The sequence below is a fragment of the Electrophorus electricus genome, chromosome 15, assembly GCF_013358815.1.
Source record: "Electrophorus electricus isolate fEleEle1 chromosome 15, fEleEle1.pri, whole genome shotgun sequence".
Taxonomy (NCBI): domain Eukaryota; kingdom Metazoa; phylum Chordata; class Actinopteri; order Gymnotiformes; family Gymnotidae; genus Electrophorus; species Electrophorus electricus.
In genome coordinates, this window is record NC_049549.1 from 18269217 (window position 1) to 18288409 (window position 19193).

Here is a 19193-nt window from a genome sequence, read left to right on the forward strand (position 1 = left end):
GTGCTCAGTATAAAAAGGACGGAGCAGATTTCGCAAAGTGGCGCTGCGTGATGAAGATTAGCGACACCACCCCCTCTCAGCTGTGCATTACAGAGAATGCTAATGTCCTCGCCCGCTATGCTACCATCTGCCAGCAGGTGGCACAGGACGCAGGCTAACTTTAGCAAAATTACTTTTAGCTTTTTTGGCCTAAAGAATTAAGTGAGCGCAATGTGTGTGAATGTAAAGCTCCACTTTCCACTCTGCTTCAAGCATGGGATTGTACCTATTGTGGAACCTGAAATCCTGCCGGATGGAGACCACGATCTGAAACGCTGCCAGTTTGTTACAGAGAGGGTTGGTGTCTAGCTTTTGTTCTCTATATGCCACATGGCAGAATTGAAAGGTAGTTACAGAAGGTGTGTGTGTGTGTGTGTGTGTGTGTGTGTGTGTGTGTGTGTGTGTGTGTGTGTTTTCCAGGTGCTCACAGCAGTGTACAGGTCCATGTTTGAGCACCACGTGTATCTGGAGGGCACGCTACTTAAACCCAACATGGTGACCCCAGGACATGGCTGCCTCACCAAATACAGCGCTGAAGAGGTCGCCATGGCGACTGTCACTGCCCTGCGTCGCACTGTCCCTCCTGCTGTCACAGGTGCGCCCGCATCGTTTCCTCTCGCTGTGGTCTGAGTCTCATTTAAAGGAACTGTTTCATGCTGTGGAGTCCTGAGAAACCTGCGTGTTTCAGGAGTGACATTCCTCTCTGGCGGACAAAGTGAAGAAGAGGCGTCCATGAACTTAAACGCCATCAACAACTGCCCCCTGGGGAAGCCCTGGTCCCTCACCTTCTCCTTTGGTCGAGCACTGCAGGCGTCTGCCCTGAAGACCTGGCGTGGCCAGAGAGAGAACCAGACAGCTGCCACTGGGGAGTTCATCAAACGCGCAGAGGTGGGACCTGCTCTGCCCCACCATCGTTGGGGAACAAAATAACGAAATGACTACATCCAACTTTAAATGCTTGTCATAATTTTGTCACATTGCTTTAGAAAGTTGGGGTTGAATTTCTATTCTATTCATATTGCAAATTGAAAGAAAATATAGACTGTGTATAAAAGTAAAAAAGATTGTGTATAAAAATATGAAGCCCATTTCTGTCACATTGTCACAGTTTACAAAAATGAAACTTTTTTTTTCCCCCTGAAAAACATTAAAGGACTTGGGGCTCGATGTGGCAGTAGTCCAACCGCACAAATGAATAAATGTTTGATTAACTTGTCAGTGAGAGTGTGTCTGATGTCCATAAAGAGCTGTTAACCAGCTAGCACCTAACTTATACTCAGATATTGCAACTGATATATTGATTAATGCACGATGTCCTTCTAAAATATGTGAATCTTTTTTCCTACTTTTAATGTAGTTCTTGCATGTCCTGCCTCTTCCATTCAGATTAACAGCTTGGCATCCCAGGGGAAGTACTGCGGGGATGAGGAGAGTGCTGGAGCTACTGGACTCTCTCATTACCTCTCCAGCTATGCCTACTGACACGCCCCCAGAATCCAGCACGGCCTCAGAGCCGATACCACTGCCACAGTCTGTCACTGCCGTAGATATGAAATAGAAAACAGGTATATATCTGCTCCTTCGACCCGTACCTCCACCTCAGTTCATCACGGACGGTTCAGAACAGGTTTCCAACGAATCCCTTTAAAATCGCCTGGAATGATTATAGAGTTGTTAGCCAGTGAAACTGAATATTGTAATGTTTTCCCTCCAGTGATGAATAGATTAATGGATGAATGAATAAACAAACAAACAGACAGCAGCTTGATGACCAACTTAAGAAAAAATATACATTTGTAATTTGTCCATCCAATGATGGAATTAATATCATATAGATAACAAATAAAATTAATGTGTTATAATATGTGTTTTACATACAAACTGTTTCTTATTAGAAGTCTTTGGAAGATTTAGGAGGATCTATCTTGTGTTTCTCTTGTGTGATTCATCCTTTATCACTGCAGTGTTTTACGGAAACCTGTGACCTTTGACCTGAACATAGCCTACTCACACTACGTTACAGTAGCTGGTAACTGTGTACTTTTGGTAAGTGTCGTTGGTGTTCAGAATGGCGAAACGGAGCACTTAATGTAAAACCTATAACATAATAAATTGTGAAAATAATGTGACTCCTTTACTCAACTTTTATCAAATTTGCCAGTGTCCAGTCTATATTTGTTAATACAATAGTCATCATTAATGCAAAAAAACTGTGCATTTGTGAATTGCTACCAGTGTCAATAGTCTGATTTGTTCAAGCTGATTGCATAGTCATATTATATACAGATTACATACAGAACATTCCATACATAACCACCAATTTAATCATCTCTACTATAAGCAGCCATGTTACCATTTAAGGATTTTTCCATATATTAGCCCTTGTCAGACCCTTTAACCCCAGACCGCCCCAGCAAACCAGCTGTGATTTTATTACATGTGATTAAATCACAGACGTTGGGTAATGTTGTCTTTGAATTTCCACATCACTTGTTCCACAAAAGGTTTGAGAAAATGATTTTCTATTATTTAATGGGTGGAGTTACAGAATGATCAATAATATTTGATCTCTGTGTTTATGTACATTGGCATAAGAGCTCTTAACAACATATGTGAGTTCTCTTCATCAGATACGTATATAAATGAAAGTAAAGAGTATGTTTACATGAACATGGTGTGCGGATCAAGACTTCACTTTACACCTGCAGTCCAGTGAAGAGACTAAGCGGACTATTTCGTGTCTCGGACGTAGCTGATACGTCAAAAGCTGTTCCTACTGTTTCCGTGATTCATCCGCGCCAGCAAAGCGCGGTTCCCGAAGAGGAAGCGAAAGCTCATAGTTGCTCGCGAGCGCAAGGCCACGCGCCTGTTGTATGATCACTGGACAAAAGCAGCGAGGTTTTCGCGCCGCGCCGCATCTGCCGTGAGGGCCAGTACTCTGGTGAGTGGCGTCCGCTCACAAACACCACTCGCTGCGTAGCGCTTGAAGGTGGGCGACAGAAGCGTTTCTTTTACCTCAGAAAGCGCTCGCCTCTGTTCGGCCATGTCTGCGGGAGTGATCCGAGGCCCCGCCGGGAGCAACGACTGTCGCATCTACGTGGGGAACCTCCCGCCCGACATTCGCACCAAGGACGTCGAGGACGTGTTCTACAAGTACGGCGCGATCCGAGACATCGACCTGAAGAACCGGCGGGGCGGGCCTCCGTTCGCCTTCGTCGAGTTCGAAGACCCCAGGTAGCGCCATTCCCCACAGAGCCTAGCCTAGCCTAGCTTAGCTTAGCTTAGCTACGTTAGCTCGCTGCTCGTGCTGTTGGTGATGCTCACTCGTTGTGCACGTTTACGCGCTTCTTTGAGCTCGCGTTGGCACGCGGTGGTCTGGACTTGAGTCGGACTAACACCGCGTGTTGCTGGAGGTTATTAACTAGCTACCCGAGCTTGATTTGTGCCACGCCGCCTGGTTAAGGGCACCTGGGTGCTAACTGGCTAGTTTAAGGTTAAATGTTTGACTAGCAAGCAAGTCAGCCAGGTTAGCTAGCTTAGCGTAGCTATCCTACGAAGCGTGTTCACGCGAAAGGCCAGATAAGCGTGTAGCTTAGCTAACGGTGAAATCGTTTATTCGAAATCCCGCGCTGTTTAGTGCTCGTATAACGTCGTTTCAAATAAGGCGGTTAACAATCTTGCACAGTTTCTTTCACGAGTAAATGTTTAGTTAGCTGTTGTATTTGCGTTAGTATTCTACGAAGCTCGGCTGGATAAACTCCCCCAGTTTGCTTCGTAGCTGCTAGTTACGCTAAGATAGTTAACGTTTTGTATTTGTTCTGAACATTATCAGGGGGAGTGTTCTGAACTTGCAAATTTCCTTGGTGGTCCGTGTTTCTAGCCTTCAGTTAAACTTGGCCAAGAATAGTTCACGGATTTTAGCGGTGAGCCGGTGGTCTCCGTTCACGTGGTTCAAGTTTTTTTTAATCGTTCGTTTTCAGGGATGCAGAAGATGCCGTTTATGCGCGTGATGGCTACGACTACGATGGTTATCGGCTGCGAGTGGAGTTTCCCAGAAGTGGACGCGGTATGGGAAGAGGGGGCTTCGGAGGACCCGGGGCCCTCAGGGGCAGATACGGACCCCCGTCCAGACGCTCTGAATACAGAGTGATTGTTTCGGGTGAGCATTAGTATGCACGACAGCTGTGACGCTTTGAAATGAGATGCATTTTAGACCCGTTTCCTGTAAATGAAGAGTACATCAGCAGTGGTTTTAAGTGATATATTTTTAGCTGTACTGTGATGGTACATGATTGATGCGCAAATGCAGTTGTCCTTACTTGTAGGATAAAGGCCTCTCTTTCGTGCTTGCAGGGCTTCCACCAAGTGGCAGCTGGCAGGACCTGAAGGATCACATGCGTGAAGCAGGTGACGTATGTTACGCTGACGTTTTCCGGGATGGGACCGGCGTGGTGGAGTTTGTGCGCAAAGAAGACATGACCTATGCTGTTCGAAAGCTGGATAACACTAAGTTCCGATCACACGAGGTAGGTTTGGGATTTTAATCAGAATTTAGGATGTAGTCACCTTTTTAACTTTTGGATTTTTCTTTACGGTGAGCAGAATTGGTGACATTGGGGTATGGCTCCATATATTTAGCTAGACCATTAAGCAGAGAATTTCAAATGGCTCATGAATGAAGGGTATTCCTACATTTGATTATTTTGATTCCACACTCCAATGTTTACATTGTATGTTAAATGTTCAATATAATGGTGTGTGTGTTGAGGGAAGGAATAACTGTGAGTTTAGTGTAATCTTGGTCTGGGTCCTTCTGTGTGCTCAGAGGAAAGATTTGTTGGTTTGTTTGTGCACCTCAGGGGGAGACGGCGTACATCCGTGTGAAAGTGGATGGTCCACGCAGCCCCAGCTACGGGCGGTCAAGATCCCGGAGCCGCAGCAGGAGCCGCAGTCGTAGTAACCGTAGTCGTAGTAACCGCAGCCGTAGTAACCGCAGCCGCAGCTACTCGCCACGGCGTGGCAGAGGGTCGCCGCAATACTCTCCTCGTCACAGCCGCTCTCGCTCGCGGTCCTAACGCCCTCTGCTGGTGCCTCTTCGCCTGTGCTGCTTTGGTTTCTTCAACTCCCATTTTTGGTGGAGCTGTTGACTTGTTTTTTGTTTTGGTTTTTATTTTTATATACAAATCCCCACTTTTCATTGAAGTATTGGTTTTAGTCTCTACTTCCCCAGTGAGATTTGGTCTTCTGAATGTTTAGCCGTCCTGCCACTTCTCATCCCCCCCCAATCTGGCGTCTTTTAAGAATGTGTTTTAACGGACTGCTCAAACCCTCTTTCCCTTCTCACCTTTTCTTTTGTCCTTTTTTAAGATACAAAATGACTCGTTGACCAAACAAAAGGTTGCTTAATGCCTCTCGCTATTTTTGTAAGTGTCATGAATTGTTTCACGATTGGGCTCAACACATGTATTTTACCATGTCTTCCTACAGTCATTTCAGAAAGATGATCTGACACTTTGTAATAAAGAATTGCTGAACCTGACTTGCATACTGAAGTTAAGCAGTGCGACACTCCATAATAACATTTAATGCTTATTTACCAGCTATTTTAATGGGTGTTTGTTGCCTTTCAGTCTCCTCAGCTGCTGTTACAACAGGCAGCTGTGCTCAGTCAAGTTTAGCTGTATTGCTGTTCTGTATGTTTACATAGTAATGTTGCCTTTGGGCCGGATGAACTACAGTGAGCAGATGAGGAGCAGTCATTGGTGGTTTGAAATGACGTTTCAAAGCGACAGAAAATCCCACCATGTGCATGCATTATGGGAAAGACTTTGACGAGTGTTTCTAACTCTACCTCTTTGGTTTTGCTGGTATTTTAAGGTTTGGGATGGAGGACAGGCTCGGTGGATGCCGGCTCATTGGGAGCAGTTCATGATGAAGATAGGATAGGGAGACATGGAGACATGGAGCAGGATCTAATTCTCCAGGATCGTAGGATAAGAAGTGTTTGTTTCACGGGTTTTTTTTTTGTTTGTTGTTTTACCTTTTCGTTTCGGATGTTCACGCCACATTTTGGCCTTGGTATTCTCACTCGCGGTGGAGGAACAGATGATGGAGCAGTCTTTTGGGATGGAATCCACAGCAGCAGTCTGGTAAATTGAGAATGTTGGGATGAGGGGTGATACTCAGGCAATTTTTACATTCTTGCTGTCCGTTGATGGGCAGTAGTAGATGCTTTTACATCGCTAGCGTTTTATTTTGTTTATTTTTTAGTGAAGTTTCCTCAATAAAGAAATGACATTGATACATTGTGACTGGGGTTTTTTTTTGTTTTTTTAAGCCTTATTCTGTAATGCACCCACAAGCACGTGTTTTTCTATAGATTATAGACCATGTGTGACCATAGCGTGTAGTTATAAATACGCTTTATGTAGTAATAAGCAGCCCGTTTGTTTGGATATAAGCACGTTTAATCAAAGGAAGGCGATCCGCACCCCGGTAAAGGGTGCGCTATGGGTTTATGCTCGAGGCAAGTGCCTGTAGTAAGGCTCGAGCCACCTGCAGCCAATGACAGCCGGAGCGTCTGCCTGGCGTATAGCGCGTGAGGGCGGTTGTAGGCGGCCGTGTCCGCGTGCGTATGCTGGCTGAGCGCCCTTATCTACTGAAGGTGAGTGGCGCAGCTCGTTTTCCGTACTGGGTTAATGTCGTTTCCGGATAAAGGTATTGCATTCATTTGAAGAACGATTAGGTTAGTGGTGGTGTGTGTAATCTGCATATTAATCAGGTCATGGTGCTTGAGTACTACAACACTTGATAAATGTTTTTACGTCTGGATTCATTAATGTTGAAGTAGACCTTGACCATAGCTTCCCTTTGAGATTATGTCCGTGTGTTAATGGTGTGGAGAGTCGTGGACAGCTTTGAGTTTGTGCTAATAGTGCGTGTAAGCAGTTTTGGTTGATAGTTTTTGTTTGTTAGGGGGGCTAAAAACATTCGGCTAAAATAAAGTTGATGGACCGCACACATCCCGGTGAGACAGGTGCATCAACAATGCCATCATACGTGAAGGTGTTACTACATCAAAGTCAAACAGTACTACAGTCGTTTTGAGCAACTCCGTGCTGAAAGCCCCGATAGATGTGGTTTTACGGATATCATCAGTTGTGCACCCACTGGTAATAGACTAAAGTCCATAGAGACACACTCAACCACTGAACGGATCAAGTGCCTTGTTATTTTATTACATGCTGAGGACATGCACGTAGATGACCACACATGTAGCTGACTAGCCACATAACTACACACATAGATGACTACACATAACTACATACGGCCTGACTCTGGACTCCTTTAGGTGAAGCTGTTCTGAGGCTTTTTGGTCGAGAATTGCAAAGACAGCAGGATGTGAGAGGGAAGTGTGTGAGAGTGTGAGTCCTAGCTCAAAGAACTAAACTGAACAATTCATGACTATTCAAATCAGATCCTTTTAGGGGCTTGTAGTCTGTTGAGTTTGTCTGACAGCGAGATTACCCTAAAACTTACATCTGAAAGAACTGTCCGTGTAGCACTTGTTCTGGCCATCATAGTATAGCAGTAACGGCTCGTGTTTTCATAAACGCTCTTGCGGGGGTCTGAATTTTACATGGGACTTTCTTTCAAGCACCATGACCGACAAAAAGGCTGTGGTCAAGAATGCTGACATGTCCGAGGACATGCGGCAGGACGCGGTTGAGTGCGCCACCCAGGCCATGGAAAAGTCTAACGTAGAGACAGACATTGGCGTTCATCAGAAAGGTAGGTTTAAATCAAACTGCAGTTAAATCCGGGTTTTAAATTTCGGATAATGCATCTAAGGTTGGCTTTGAAAGACTTGAACGGTGTTTTCTCTGCCTTGCAGGAGTTTGATTAAAAAGGTACTTCACCTGGCATTGCATTGTGGGAAGGAACTTCGGCAGCTATGTCACGCATGAGACCAAGCACTCCATCTACTTCTACTTGGGTCACACACGAGAATGCTTTGGTTTTTGAATGTCTTGATTATCCTGATTCCTCGACCAAAGTGCACTGGATCATGTCCTGTTTACCTACATGCTACAAATATTAAATGAGACATCTGTTCATGGACCTAAGACCTTTGATCGAGCACAGGTGCTTTAAAGGCTGAATTAAGCATTACAAGACGAAATGCGAAAAATGCATAAAAACTCAGTTTTTCCTTTTTTCCAAGAGGTATTTTGAGCATTTATGCTGTCGTGTTTGTGGTTCTGATAAACACCATGACTCACCTGTAGCGTAGCAGAGGTGGAGACCCCTATGTTGTGGCCTGTAAGATGCTGGGTCTTTTTTTTCTTAATCTAAGATCAGATATCCTAAATGGTTCAACTTTCATGTCTTGAGTGATGAAACCAATCAAACAGGCTCATTCTGTGAAAATGGGCTTTTATATGAAATATCTTGCCACATGTTCGCTGTGGCATGAACAGAAGAATAATGCAAGATAAACCAAACCATTAAACCATTTTTGTTGAATGTTTGTTCTTGCCTCAATTGTAACCCATGAGTTAGATTAAAAAGGATTTCAAGTTTGAGTTTGAAACATCCTCCAGGTCCTTCTTCTATATTTTCTACTGTTTGTTTTGTTTTTTTCCTTCTCTGGAGCCATAGATGTTACAGCGTGGTGGATCTAATTAGACTGCATGTTACACATGTCAAAGTTTGTCACGTACATAGTCATACATGATATAAACCGCAGTGAAATGCTTTTTAATGCTTTTGTCTCTGGTGTTTTCTCTGGTCCTAGACACTTTCATTTCCGAACACTTTCATTCCAGTTTGTTATGCTCTCTCAGGTACTGCCCTTGAGAAAAAGACCATGTTTGTTCACCATTAAAATGTCTCATCCGGACCAGATATGTCACCTGTTTAGGCTCAGTCGATCCACTGGCAACCGGGGCCAACCTGCTATTATCACTCTTAACCACAAGGGGGAGCCCCTACTACACCCAGGCCTCAAAGCTTGCGATTGGCGCGCCATTGTTGTAATACGGTTAATGCTGCTCAGTCTCGACGGAAACGAGTCAGTTTTGTATTTCAGAGAGTAAGAGAGACTGAATCCAAGAAGATGAGTTTGCTTCACCATCCTGTTTTATTACTTTTTAAATCACGTTTGACCATAATCTCTTTGAACCTACATCTTGAACCTACACACAACCTACAAGATGGCATAAATAGATTAGATTTTTAAATGTTGGCTATTCTCTGACTGTAAAGACATTTGTAGACAGTGCTGTGTTCAGGTCAAGAGCACGTTGGCCATCGTAGAAGGATCAGTATTTATTTATCTGTGATTATTTATCATTTGCAGTCTGTCAGTATTTGCCCCAGTCTGAGAAGGTCAAAGTTAAAGATTACCTCCGTTACTGTTATTTATAGGGGCTGATACTTGAGAAGAGAGAACAAATGAGAGATGTTAGCTTGAAGGTAAGGCTGACCGTGAGCTACAGAGAGATCAGGACACTGGAGCTACTTTAAAAAACGTACTGTGGAAGGTTTCTGGTTAATAGGGCTTGGGACCTTTGTCATTCCAATGGTTTCTCATGCTTATATGTATGTTTATTACAAACATGGAGCTTCTGAACGGACCACTGAGTCGTGTGCTCGATTTCAGCAGATTTGTTCTGTGTTCTTTAGTTTGTCCTTGTGTAGGGACTTCCAGGCAATTAGCTTCTGGACTTCATGCGCGGTCTACCTCACTGACCCAGGAGCAGTTTGTTCTAATGACCACGAGAGCAGGAAAGCCTGGAAACGAGTGGGGCAGTCAGGCGAACAGTTTCGCATCACTTCTGTGTGCCGTTGATCTGTTTAACCTTTCCAGCAAAACGATATTATTTAAAAAACGCTCCCCTCAGTGAAATTATCTGGAACAACGAACTCGGATATGTAACACCAAGAATTGTGGGTAGTAAACAATATTTTGAAGGGTAGAAATATTGTTGAAATGTGTAGAAAGCAGGTGAAAGTTCTCTAGAGCACATTCTAGATCTCTAGAGCTGACCGTCTCTAACCTTTACAGACCATGAACACACCGCAGGTGAGCAGTCACTTCCTGCATGTCTGAGGATGGATAGGAAGCACCCTGTCACCCTGTACTACAACATGACAACACAACACCGCTACCGCTGCCTGTCAGTTACTACTGGCGTGATCTTTATTTCACACTCGAGTCGTTCATTCGGTTACAATGCCTGAGGTGACAGCCTGTTTCTGGCTTCTCTCTCTTTTCTTTGTCTTCTTTTTGTCTGTTTTCCACTCCTCTATCTTTGCTGCACCCAACCATCTTAGCCGAACTCTTTATGGTCTTGCGTCTTGTAACCCAGCATGTTTATTGCCTGCACTGTGTGCTGCTGTCAAGGATAAAGCAGTTAACTTATCACCAAGACGTAATTTATAGAATCCAGCATTGGCACGAGCCTTGTGCTGTCACAGTGCTCGCGTTTGACTCGGGGACGAACAAAACATGCTGTCAGCTGCTGCCCGGTGCCAGCAGCCGGCCAGAGCACTGGGTCACTGGCTCTGGGGGAAGGAGCTCGTTTTAGCAGGTGGCAAAGCAAACAGCAGCATAACTACAGTGCAGCAGGGCTTGGCTTTGGGTGCTGTTTTCAAAAGCCTTGGGGGGTCGGAAAACACCCACTTCAAATGGCTGTGTCGGTAGACTTTGTATTTTCCTATAAGTGTGTGTGTATGTTTGTGTGTGTCTGTGTATGAGGGTGTTTGTGAGTGAATGTGTGTCTGTGTGTGTGCTCTTTTCTTATCTCAGGTAATATCCCTGTTCTGGAGGCATGTGATGTTGAGCAACTGGGTTGTAAAGCGGTGAAGCTCTTTATGAGTGTGGCGCTGACCCCTGCTCACACCGCACTGGGGCGTCTCCTTCGTGTGGACCCTGCCGAGACCCTCGCTGACAGACCTGCCCCAGGTGGCCATCACTGGAAAGGGTTAACCTTTAATCTATATCACATATATTCAAAATCCTTATGGAGTAGAATAACCACTAGAAAATGACACTGTTTGAGATATTGTACTCTAATCATGTAACGGAGACTTTCTGTGTAGACTGATGTTGTGTGGCGTTCACAGAATGCAGGGGGGTTGGAGAATTTAGGCATATGAGATATTGTGTTATAGTTCTGTTTGTGACGACCTCACCAGGACTGAACTGCTCTGTCAGTATGTTAAGGGTGTTGTAAAAACAACCTTTTATGGCGTTTCTGGGTTTTACCTGTGCCTTTGCTCAAGGTCTGTTTTCCCCGCCCATCTCAGCAGGAGGTGTGGCTCAGGGTGCAGTGGTGGCTGATGGGAATGAAGACATTTCTCAAGCTCAACGCTGTGCTTCATTGCTCATACGCACACAATTTAACAGCCCCCAGTTCCATTTCTGCTTCCCTGCAGATCACAAGCAGCCAAGCACGACGGCGCTTAATAACGTGAGCTCGGCACTGGTGGGAGATCAGGGCATCGCGGCCATGGGGGGTGGGAATGTCAGGCGAGAGAGTGAATGCTGATTGGTTGGAGGCTCTGTCACCACCACTGTGTTGAAATGCAGATGAAGCATCCAACAGAGCAAGAGGTCAGCAGGGTGAAGGGTGAAGGGTCAACCTGTTGTGACCTCTGTGCTCAGAGACAGGCTGCTGTCAGGATGCCTGCCTCGGCCTGCGTTAATGGTGCTATTGGAGGGACGGAGACGTGCAGATGAATTCATTATGGGACACAAGAGTCCCTGCAGATGGGGGTCAGGGTGTTGAGAGACACCTGCGCGAGAGAGAAAGAAAGAAAGAATTTTATGCTTTTAAAGTCATTTTAATCATGTTTGTTTCGCAGCGTTTAGAGGCTGAAGGTGCAGGAAAGTCGGAGGTGGACAAGACAGTTGCCGTGGCTGGAGTTTCCGTGGTTGACGGAGTGTGAAGTTTCTCCTTACTCATGTAATAATGGATAACTCTGGATTTCACATTAGGTGGCACTGCGCCAGGCATGTGCTCCAGAAAAGAACGCATCCAGGAAGACATAGAGGAAAAAACAGCTGGATCCGAGGGGCAATCCAGAAAGTTCCCCCCTGCTGGGTGCAGTGTGAGGAGGATTGGGGGAGGTGAGGGCAGGTGATGTGAGGATAGGGGCAGGTCTCTGCTCTCAGCCATCTCCTGTCTGGGAGGTTTGGGCCTGTGTATATGTGGTACTTCCTGCTGTGTCTAACGAGAAGGCAGCTAATGATGTTAATTTTCCTAGAAATTGCACTTCCTCAAATGTTCTGTGCATTCTGTGAAGTAAATTATTTATAGAATGTCATGGGCTAATGTTCCCTGTCTTTGTATAAATCTTCCCGGAATAAGACAATATCCTACACCATTCTGGTGAACAGGTGTATAATTAAAATACATATACATGTGGTGTATTTTCACAATGTAGAAACAGAAAGGTATATATAAACATACCAGTCTTTCCATCTGTTTTTGATAAAAAAATCTCATGTTTTGGGCAAGTTTTCTGTGATGTAAACAGAAACCATGAATACTGTGTGAAGTGCTGAGGCCTGTTTGGTGTGTGTGAGGTGTGCATGTGTGCATGTATGTGTATGCGTGTGTGCATTTGTGTGTGTATGCGCGTGTGCACGCGTGTGTGTGTGCATGTGTGTGCTTCACCATGCAGAGGATCTCACTTTCCACCTTACCGGTGTCCAGGTGTGTCCCGCATGTCCAGGTACAGATCTTAAGTTCTGAGTCTAAGTTAGGAGGTTCTGTCCTTGCATGTTCTACTTCATCTCTATTGAGGTCACTGCTAAACACTTTTCTTCAATTCCTGGTTCCCTACAGACAGACGAAAGAACGAGTGATCGTGTTCTCTACAGACAGATAAATGAACAAGTGATAGTGTTCTCTACAGTCAGGATTGTCAGACTACGTCAGTATTGTGAATATTGAACAGTAACAGTCCTAACGGCACATAAAATATCCAAAAGTAATATTTCTCATACCTGTAGTTACACACGCACGCACACCTCACACGCATAAGCACGCACACCTCGCACACACATCTCACATGCACATGCACGCACACACACACACACACACACACACACACACGGGCATGGACATGTTTGAAAAGGATGAGTGATACAGTAGTGTGTTAAACAGTATTTTAGTCCTCTGACCACACCAGCATTGATTGGTGTCTGTGCTAAAGGAAATGTGCTGATCCCTCATTTGGTTGATTAACCATTAACACCAGACAAACGTAAACCAGAAAACAGGTTTTATAGTGTGGAGTAGACAACCTCTACTGGAGGAGGACTTACACACAAACAAACACAAACAGACAAACTAGGACATAAACACACACTACACACTACAGTGAGGTTTCTAATTTACTGTGTCATCTAGAGTCAGACTGGAAAGAAGTGCACTGTCGGTGAAGACGACCTCTTCGCATGTTTAAGGGCAGAAGCAAAGGAATTAATAACTGGAAAGACAAATTATTGTCAGTAGGTCAGATTTTTTCCATATGATCACAGCTGATAGTGAAGTTTCACACTCTCTTCAACTCTCCACTGATGGAATCAAACTGCACGAGGTCGGACTGCAATGTCAGAATGCTCTAGGTCCTCTGTAAGATTGTAAAGTTGAGAAGATTCACTTTAAACCTGTACAGATGGTAAAGTCCTGGTTGTAATAGTGACATTCACTTCATATCTTCACACACTTTACAGGGCAGTAAACACAGATGACATTATTACCTTTAACTGAGCACTCACTTGTTGAGACTTTGGTACAAGTCACTGACTCTTGTTTGGTTGGCGTCATGGTTGCTCAGTTTTACACCAAACCCACCAGTTTTCTGTGAAGTAACTGGATCAAATGAGAACCTCTGATAGGTGTACAAGTGTATGTGTTTTAAATATCAGCACACGTGCTTCCATACTTATACTTTCTGCTTTACACGTCTCTGTTTCTTTAAGAAATCCTTCCACATGAATGATGGCCCAGAGCCCTGGTTCATCATGACCTTTTCCTAAAGAAAGCCATGGATATCGCAAACTGTGGATGCTTAGAAAATACTTTTACCTTCAGTTAAGACACAAGCAGCTCTCTCTTTTCCGCGTGTCCTGGGAAGCTGTTTAAATACAGCTCAGACATCGCAGCATTCTCCTGTTACCGACAGACGCGTCTGTTTTAAAGGTGGGTGCTCGGGCTCGTCCTTGCTTCCTTGCCTGCGTTTGGGGAAGAGAATTCCACGTATCATGGCCCAGTAACACCTGCCCTGCGTGGTCCTGCATTAATGAGCAGACCTCAGCAACAAAGGAACCCAAGCAGGTAATTACCTCGGGAGGGTTAACTGGGTTCTTGCTGGAGGGTGAGGCGGGGGCGCTCTGGGAAGGTTGGGCAGACCCCCGCGCACACGCACCTCCGGCTGTCCGCTTTATTTTCTTCGATGCAGTGTCCTCTAATGTCCACTGAGTGGCGCCAGGGAGCAAAATTGTTGAGCAGTGAGACTACAACAAACAGGGCCTTATGTGATTCTCCTAGACAATACCGTCTTGTGTGGTGTGTGTACCTGTAGCACTGGGACACTGCAAGCACCATGCAAATACTTTCTGAATGCATCACACTGGGATCTTTAATGACTAACTGATATATCGATTTTTTTGTTCCTGGAGTTTGGCAGAGCCCTGTGCCTACTGTTCTACGTTCATAAGTGACACAGAGTTTGGTGTGTTCTGATCACAGCCGTTCTGGCTAGACAGCGGATATATCTGAACCCAGGAAGTTCAAGAAGACAGTGTCACTGTGTCGTGCACTGGACTGAGGAGTTTAGCTGGTGACGAGGTTCTGTTTCACCTGTGGTACCAGTCCTCAGGCCAGGTGGGGCTGTCTGTGGAGCAGTGCGTGTGCAGTCAGGGCAGCAAAGGAGAGAAAGGCAACACGTTTGTCTTATTTGACTTCGGTGGGGGGAGCCGTTCTCTAACCTCTGAGCCATTAGAGACATTTGGGTTGGGTTTGCATCCCTTCTATCTTTTCATGCACTGTGTGTGTGTGTATCGGTTTAAGTTCCACCTCACATCCACTTCCTTGGCCTGTCTTTATCACACATGCGACCTCAGGATGACTTTACAGGTGTGATGGCACAGCACACAGGATTCAAGCCCCCTGAAGAAGAATCAGAAACCACACACCTCTGAGATGTCCATAAAAACTAGTAGTCCCAAAACACCCCAGAGCATCACAGAACACCCCAGAACACCTGAGAACACCCCAGAACACCCCAGAACACCCCAAGATACCCCAGTAGTGGAATGCTTACGAGAAAGTACAATACTTTCCATGAAGGAAAAGTCTTCAGAAAACTGCCCAGAATATATAGAAGGTTCATCACAAGATACGTGAGTATGGCTCATCCAGAAAGGTGGAGTTTGTTAACAGGTTCATTAACAGGAGTTTGTTAACAGGTTCATATAAAGTGGAGACAAGGTGAGACACAGGTGAGCCTGCACTAGAGTGATTGAGTACAATCACATCACCTCACACTGGAGTGTGTAGCCACATGTTTGCATTCTGAACTGAGTGTAGTTACAGCAATGAAATCTGATGGCACAGACATGCATGGCTGTACTGGTATACTGGTGTACTGGTATATTAGTGTTATAGTGTACTGGTGTACTGGTGTACTGATGTACTGGTATACTGGTATACTAGTGTTCTGGTATATTAGTGTTATAGTGTACTGGTGTACTGGTATACTAGTGTTCTGGTGTACAGGTGTACTGGTGTACTGGTATACTAGTGTTTTGGTGTACAGGTGTACTGGTGTACTGGTGCACTGGTATTACTAGTGATCTGGTATACTTGTGTGCTGGTATACAGGTGTATTGGTGTAAAGGTGCACTGGTAAACTGGTGTACTGGTCTACTAGTGTTCTGGTATACTGGTGTGCTGGTGTACATTTGTTAGTTTGAATGTGTTTCCCTGTTCCTGCTGCGGGGACCCTAGTCCATGTATGTCCTTCATTCCTCATTTTCCACTTGTGTAGCGTCATGGAGGTCGGAGTCCTTAAGTCAATATTGGCTCCAGGATGGGCAGGGTGGAATGTGCACATCAGTGAGGGTGGAGAAGCTGGAGGCACTGCACCTCCACTGAGAAAGCCATAACAGTCACACAGCACACAACACAGCACAGTCCACTGGACAGCACTAGCACACTAGCACACTAGCACAGTCCACTGGACAGCACTAGCACACTAGCACACTAGCACAGTCCACTGGACAGCACTAGCACACTAGCACAGTCCACTGGACAGCAATAGCACACTAGCACAGTCCACTGGACAGCAATAGCACACTAGCACACTAGCACACTAGCACAGTCCACTGGACAGCACTAGCACACTAGCACACTAGCACAGTCCACTGGACAGCACTAGCACACTAGCACAGTCCACTGGACAGCAATAGCACACTAGCACACTAGCACACTAGCACAGTCCACTGGACAGCACTAGCACACTAGCACAGTCCACTGGACAGCACTAGCACACTAGCACAGTCCACTGGACAGCAATAGCACACTAGCACACTAGCACACTAGCACAGTCCACTGGACAGCTGAACTCTTGTGTTTAATTTAGCATTTAGATGATGTAGTGTGTCTTTGCCTTTCCTGCCAGAGTCAGTCCAGATCCTAGAGAGAGGAGCGTGTTGTAAATACGTGTAATTATGGTGTGTGATGTGAAGCTCCGCCCAGCTGCTGTAATGAATCAGGCCCTGGCATGAGGAGCCTCCCTGCGCCAGCTGCTGAAGGTCAGGAAGACAGGAGCTGACGCCCAGGTCACCACGCCCAGGTCACCACGTCCTACTCCTGCAGGATCTCCTCACGACTCCTTCCTCCAACTGTCCCTGTACGGAGAGAGATGCGGAGTGTACGGCCTCACACCCACACCCGTGGAGCGCCGTTCACAACGGATGTAAAGGAAAAGACAGAGAAGAAGAAATACTGGCAGAAAGAAAGAAAAAGTAAAGAGGGATGGAGAGAAACAGAGAGAGTAGTGAGAGGGTGAGAAAGATGAGCGAGAGAGAGAGAGAGAGAGAGAGGGGGGGGAGGAGGGGAGGGAGGGAGAGAGAGACTGAGAGGGTGAGAGAGAGAGAGAGAGAGAGAGAGAGAGAGAGAGAGAGAGGAATGGAGGGAGGGAGGGAGGGAGGGAGGGAGGGAGGGAGGGAGAGAAATCAGAGCAGACAGTGCTAAAGTACCTCTACCTCAAAGCCTGTGTGATCTGACAGACCTTCACAAAAGACCAAAGGGAGTGTGGAGCCTGGACACACACCTCCAGCACTCCAAGGAGCAAACACAGCAGAGCAGACCCTCACGCCCAGGGATTCAGTCAGGAAAAGTGCACACAAACACACAAAAGTGCAAACAACTTCACACCCTCTCCATTGTGTGTTGACCAAGTCTATCAGTCATTCGGGACTGGCGCGGCGGGTAGACTCTGGGTGCTCGTGTGGGCCAGGAGAACATAGGGTCTGGACCTGTAAAAGAAACCCAGCCGGGTCCAGAAGGCCCTTTGTCCTGTCCTCCATCAGACTGCTGGTGTCACAGGGCTCTGCTTCACAGATCAATACTCAAATAGCTTCCAATGGAAACTCCAAGTGATCCAATCAAAACACTTGAAGTCCTTGATCAAAGCCCCTGACGACTTCAGCCTCCCGCCAACACATTTCAGACCCACACTGCTAACTGGACTTTACAGGCAGAAATGAGACAGTTTCGTGGACGCTGGGAACCTGCAGTGCTCACATGTCCTCCCTGATTATGTTAACCCTTTAAGCGCTGTCTCCATGTGTTTCCAGGGCAGATCTGGGCATTTTTCTGTATTTGTTAAGTATGGTGGTGGCTGTCGTCTCTGACATTCACTGTATTTCAACACAGGAGCGATGTTACAGAGGACACAAAGGATCACGGAGCAGGAGAGAGAGGGTGGGGGGTGGATGGATGTTGTGGAGCTGAGACATGGTCTGTGAGTGCAGGTGCTCAGAGGGTAAGGTCCGAGTCGCCGTGCGTAACGGGACATGATTTCCAGCCACTGAGCCTCACACACACGCACGTCACCAATCCTGCCCTATCTGCCCCTAGAGTTGCCACATGTCCTGCTGCGTGCCCGAGACGGCAGTGCCGCAGGGTCAGAGGGAGGTCACACACCCAAACGACTGCCAAGGACATTTTTTAGTTCAAAACTCCTCTGTTGAAGTTAACCTCAACGCTCTCACCTCATTCCCACTGAAAACCGCTATTACCTGATTTAAACCAGACTGATCCAGATTTTTAGATCCAGGCCACGTTTTTCTTTTTATTAAATGTGGAACCTTCTTGCTCCTACTGTTCCGAGCTGCACAGTGAGTTCTGTAACCAGCGAAACATGACTACTATACTATATGAGTAGTGTGAGGGGACATCACTTACACCACCCAACCTCACACATTATATGAGTAGTGTGAGGGGACATCACTCACACCACCCACCCTAACACATTATATGAGTAGTGTGAGGGGACATCACTCACACCACCCACCCTAACACATTATATGAGTAGTGTGAGGGGACATCATTCACACCACCCACCCTAACACATTATATGAGTAGTGTGAGGGGACATCACTCACACCACCCACCCTAACACATTATATGAGTAGTGTGAGGGGACATCACTCACACCACCCACCCTAACACATTATATGAGTAGTGTGAGGGGACATCACTCACACCACCCAACCTCACACATTATATGAGTAGTGTGAGGGGACATAACTCACACCACCCACCCTAACACATTATATGAGTAGTGTGAGGGAACATCATTCACACCACCCAACCTTACACATTATATGAGTAGTGTGAGGGAACATCACTCACACCACCCACCCTAACACATTATATGAGTAGTGTGAGGGAACATCACTCACACCACCCAACCTCACACATTATATGAGTAGTGTGAGGGGACATCACTCACACCACCCACCCTAACACATTATATGAGTAGTGTGAGGGGAAATCACTCACACCACCCACCCTAACACATTATATGAGTAGTGTGAGGGGACATCACTCACACCACCCAACCTA

General features: G+C 46.0%; 3 protein-coding genes and 1 long non-coding RNA gene across 5 annotated transcripts in view; all 4 read left to right on the top strand.

The window, feature by feature from the left end:
• Positions 1–2192, top strand: part of aldoca (aldolase C, fructose-bisphosphate, a) — a 3693-nt gene extending 1501 nt beyond the window's left edge. For both annotated transcript variants that reach the window (XM_027024703.2, XM_027024705.2), the window contains exons 5-9: positions 1–137; positions 253–336; positions 460–634; positions 728–927; positions 1426–2192. The exon at positions 1–137 is cut by the window's left edge and continues 24 nt beyond it. In XM_027024703.2, the coding sequence (XP_026880504.1) occupies positions 1–137; positions 253–336; positions 460–634; positions 728–927; positions 1426–1521 (692 nt within the window). In that variant the 3' untranslated portion in view covers positions 1522–2192. The remainder of the gene's footprint in view (positions 138–252; positions 337–459; positions 635–727; positions 928–1425) is intronic.
• Positions 2193–2836: 644 nt separating this feature from the next.
• srsf1a (serine and arginine rich splicing factor 1a) lies at positions 2837–6056 on the top strand. Its single transcript, XM_027024706.2, has 4 exons — positions 2837–3273; positions 4020–4198; positions 4393–4565; positions 4899–6056. The coding sequence occupies exons 1-4, from the start codon at positions 3083–3085 to the stop codon at positions 5112–5114; spliced, it is 759 nt and encodes a 252-aa protein (XP_026880507.2). The 5' UTR covers positions 2837–3082; the 3' UTR covers positions 5115–6056.
• A 650-nt stretch (positions 6057–6706) lies between these two features.
• Positions 6707–8803, top strand: dynll2a (dynein, light chain, LC8-type 2a). Its single transcript, XM_035534255.1, is given in 3 exon segments — positions 6707–6784; positions 7697–7830; positions 7934–8803. Coding segments are annotated over 2 exon segments (261 nt in total). The 5' UTR covers positions 6707–6784; positions 7697–7700; the 3' UTR covers positions 8065–8803.
• Positions 8804–10139: 1336 nt separating this feature from the next.
• Positions 10140–12420, top strand: LOC113586534. The gene is made up of 3 exons (XR_003411627.2): positions 10140–10285; positions 10853–11008; positions 11911–12420. It is a non-coding gene; the product is annotated as an uncharacterized LOC113586534 (long non-coding RNA).
• The last annotated feature ends 6773 nt before the right edge of the window (positions 12421–19193 follow it).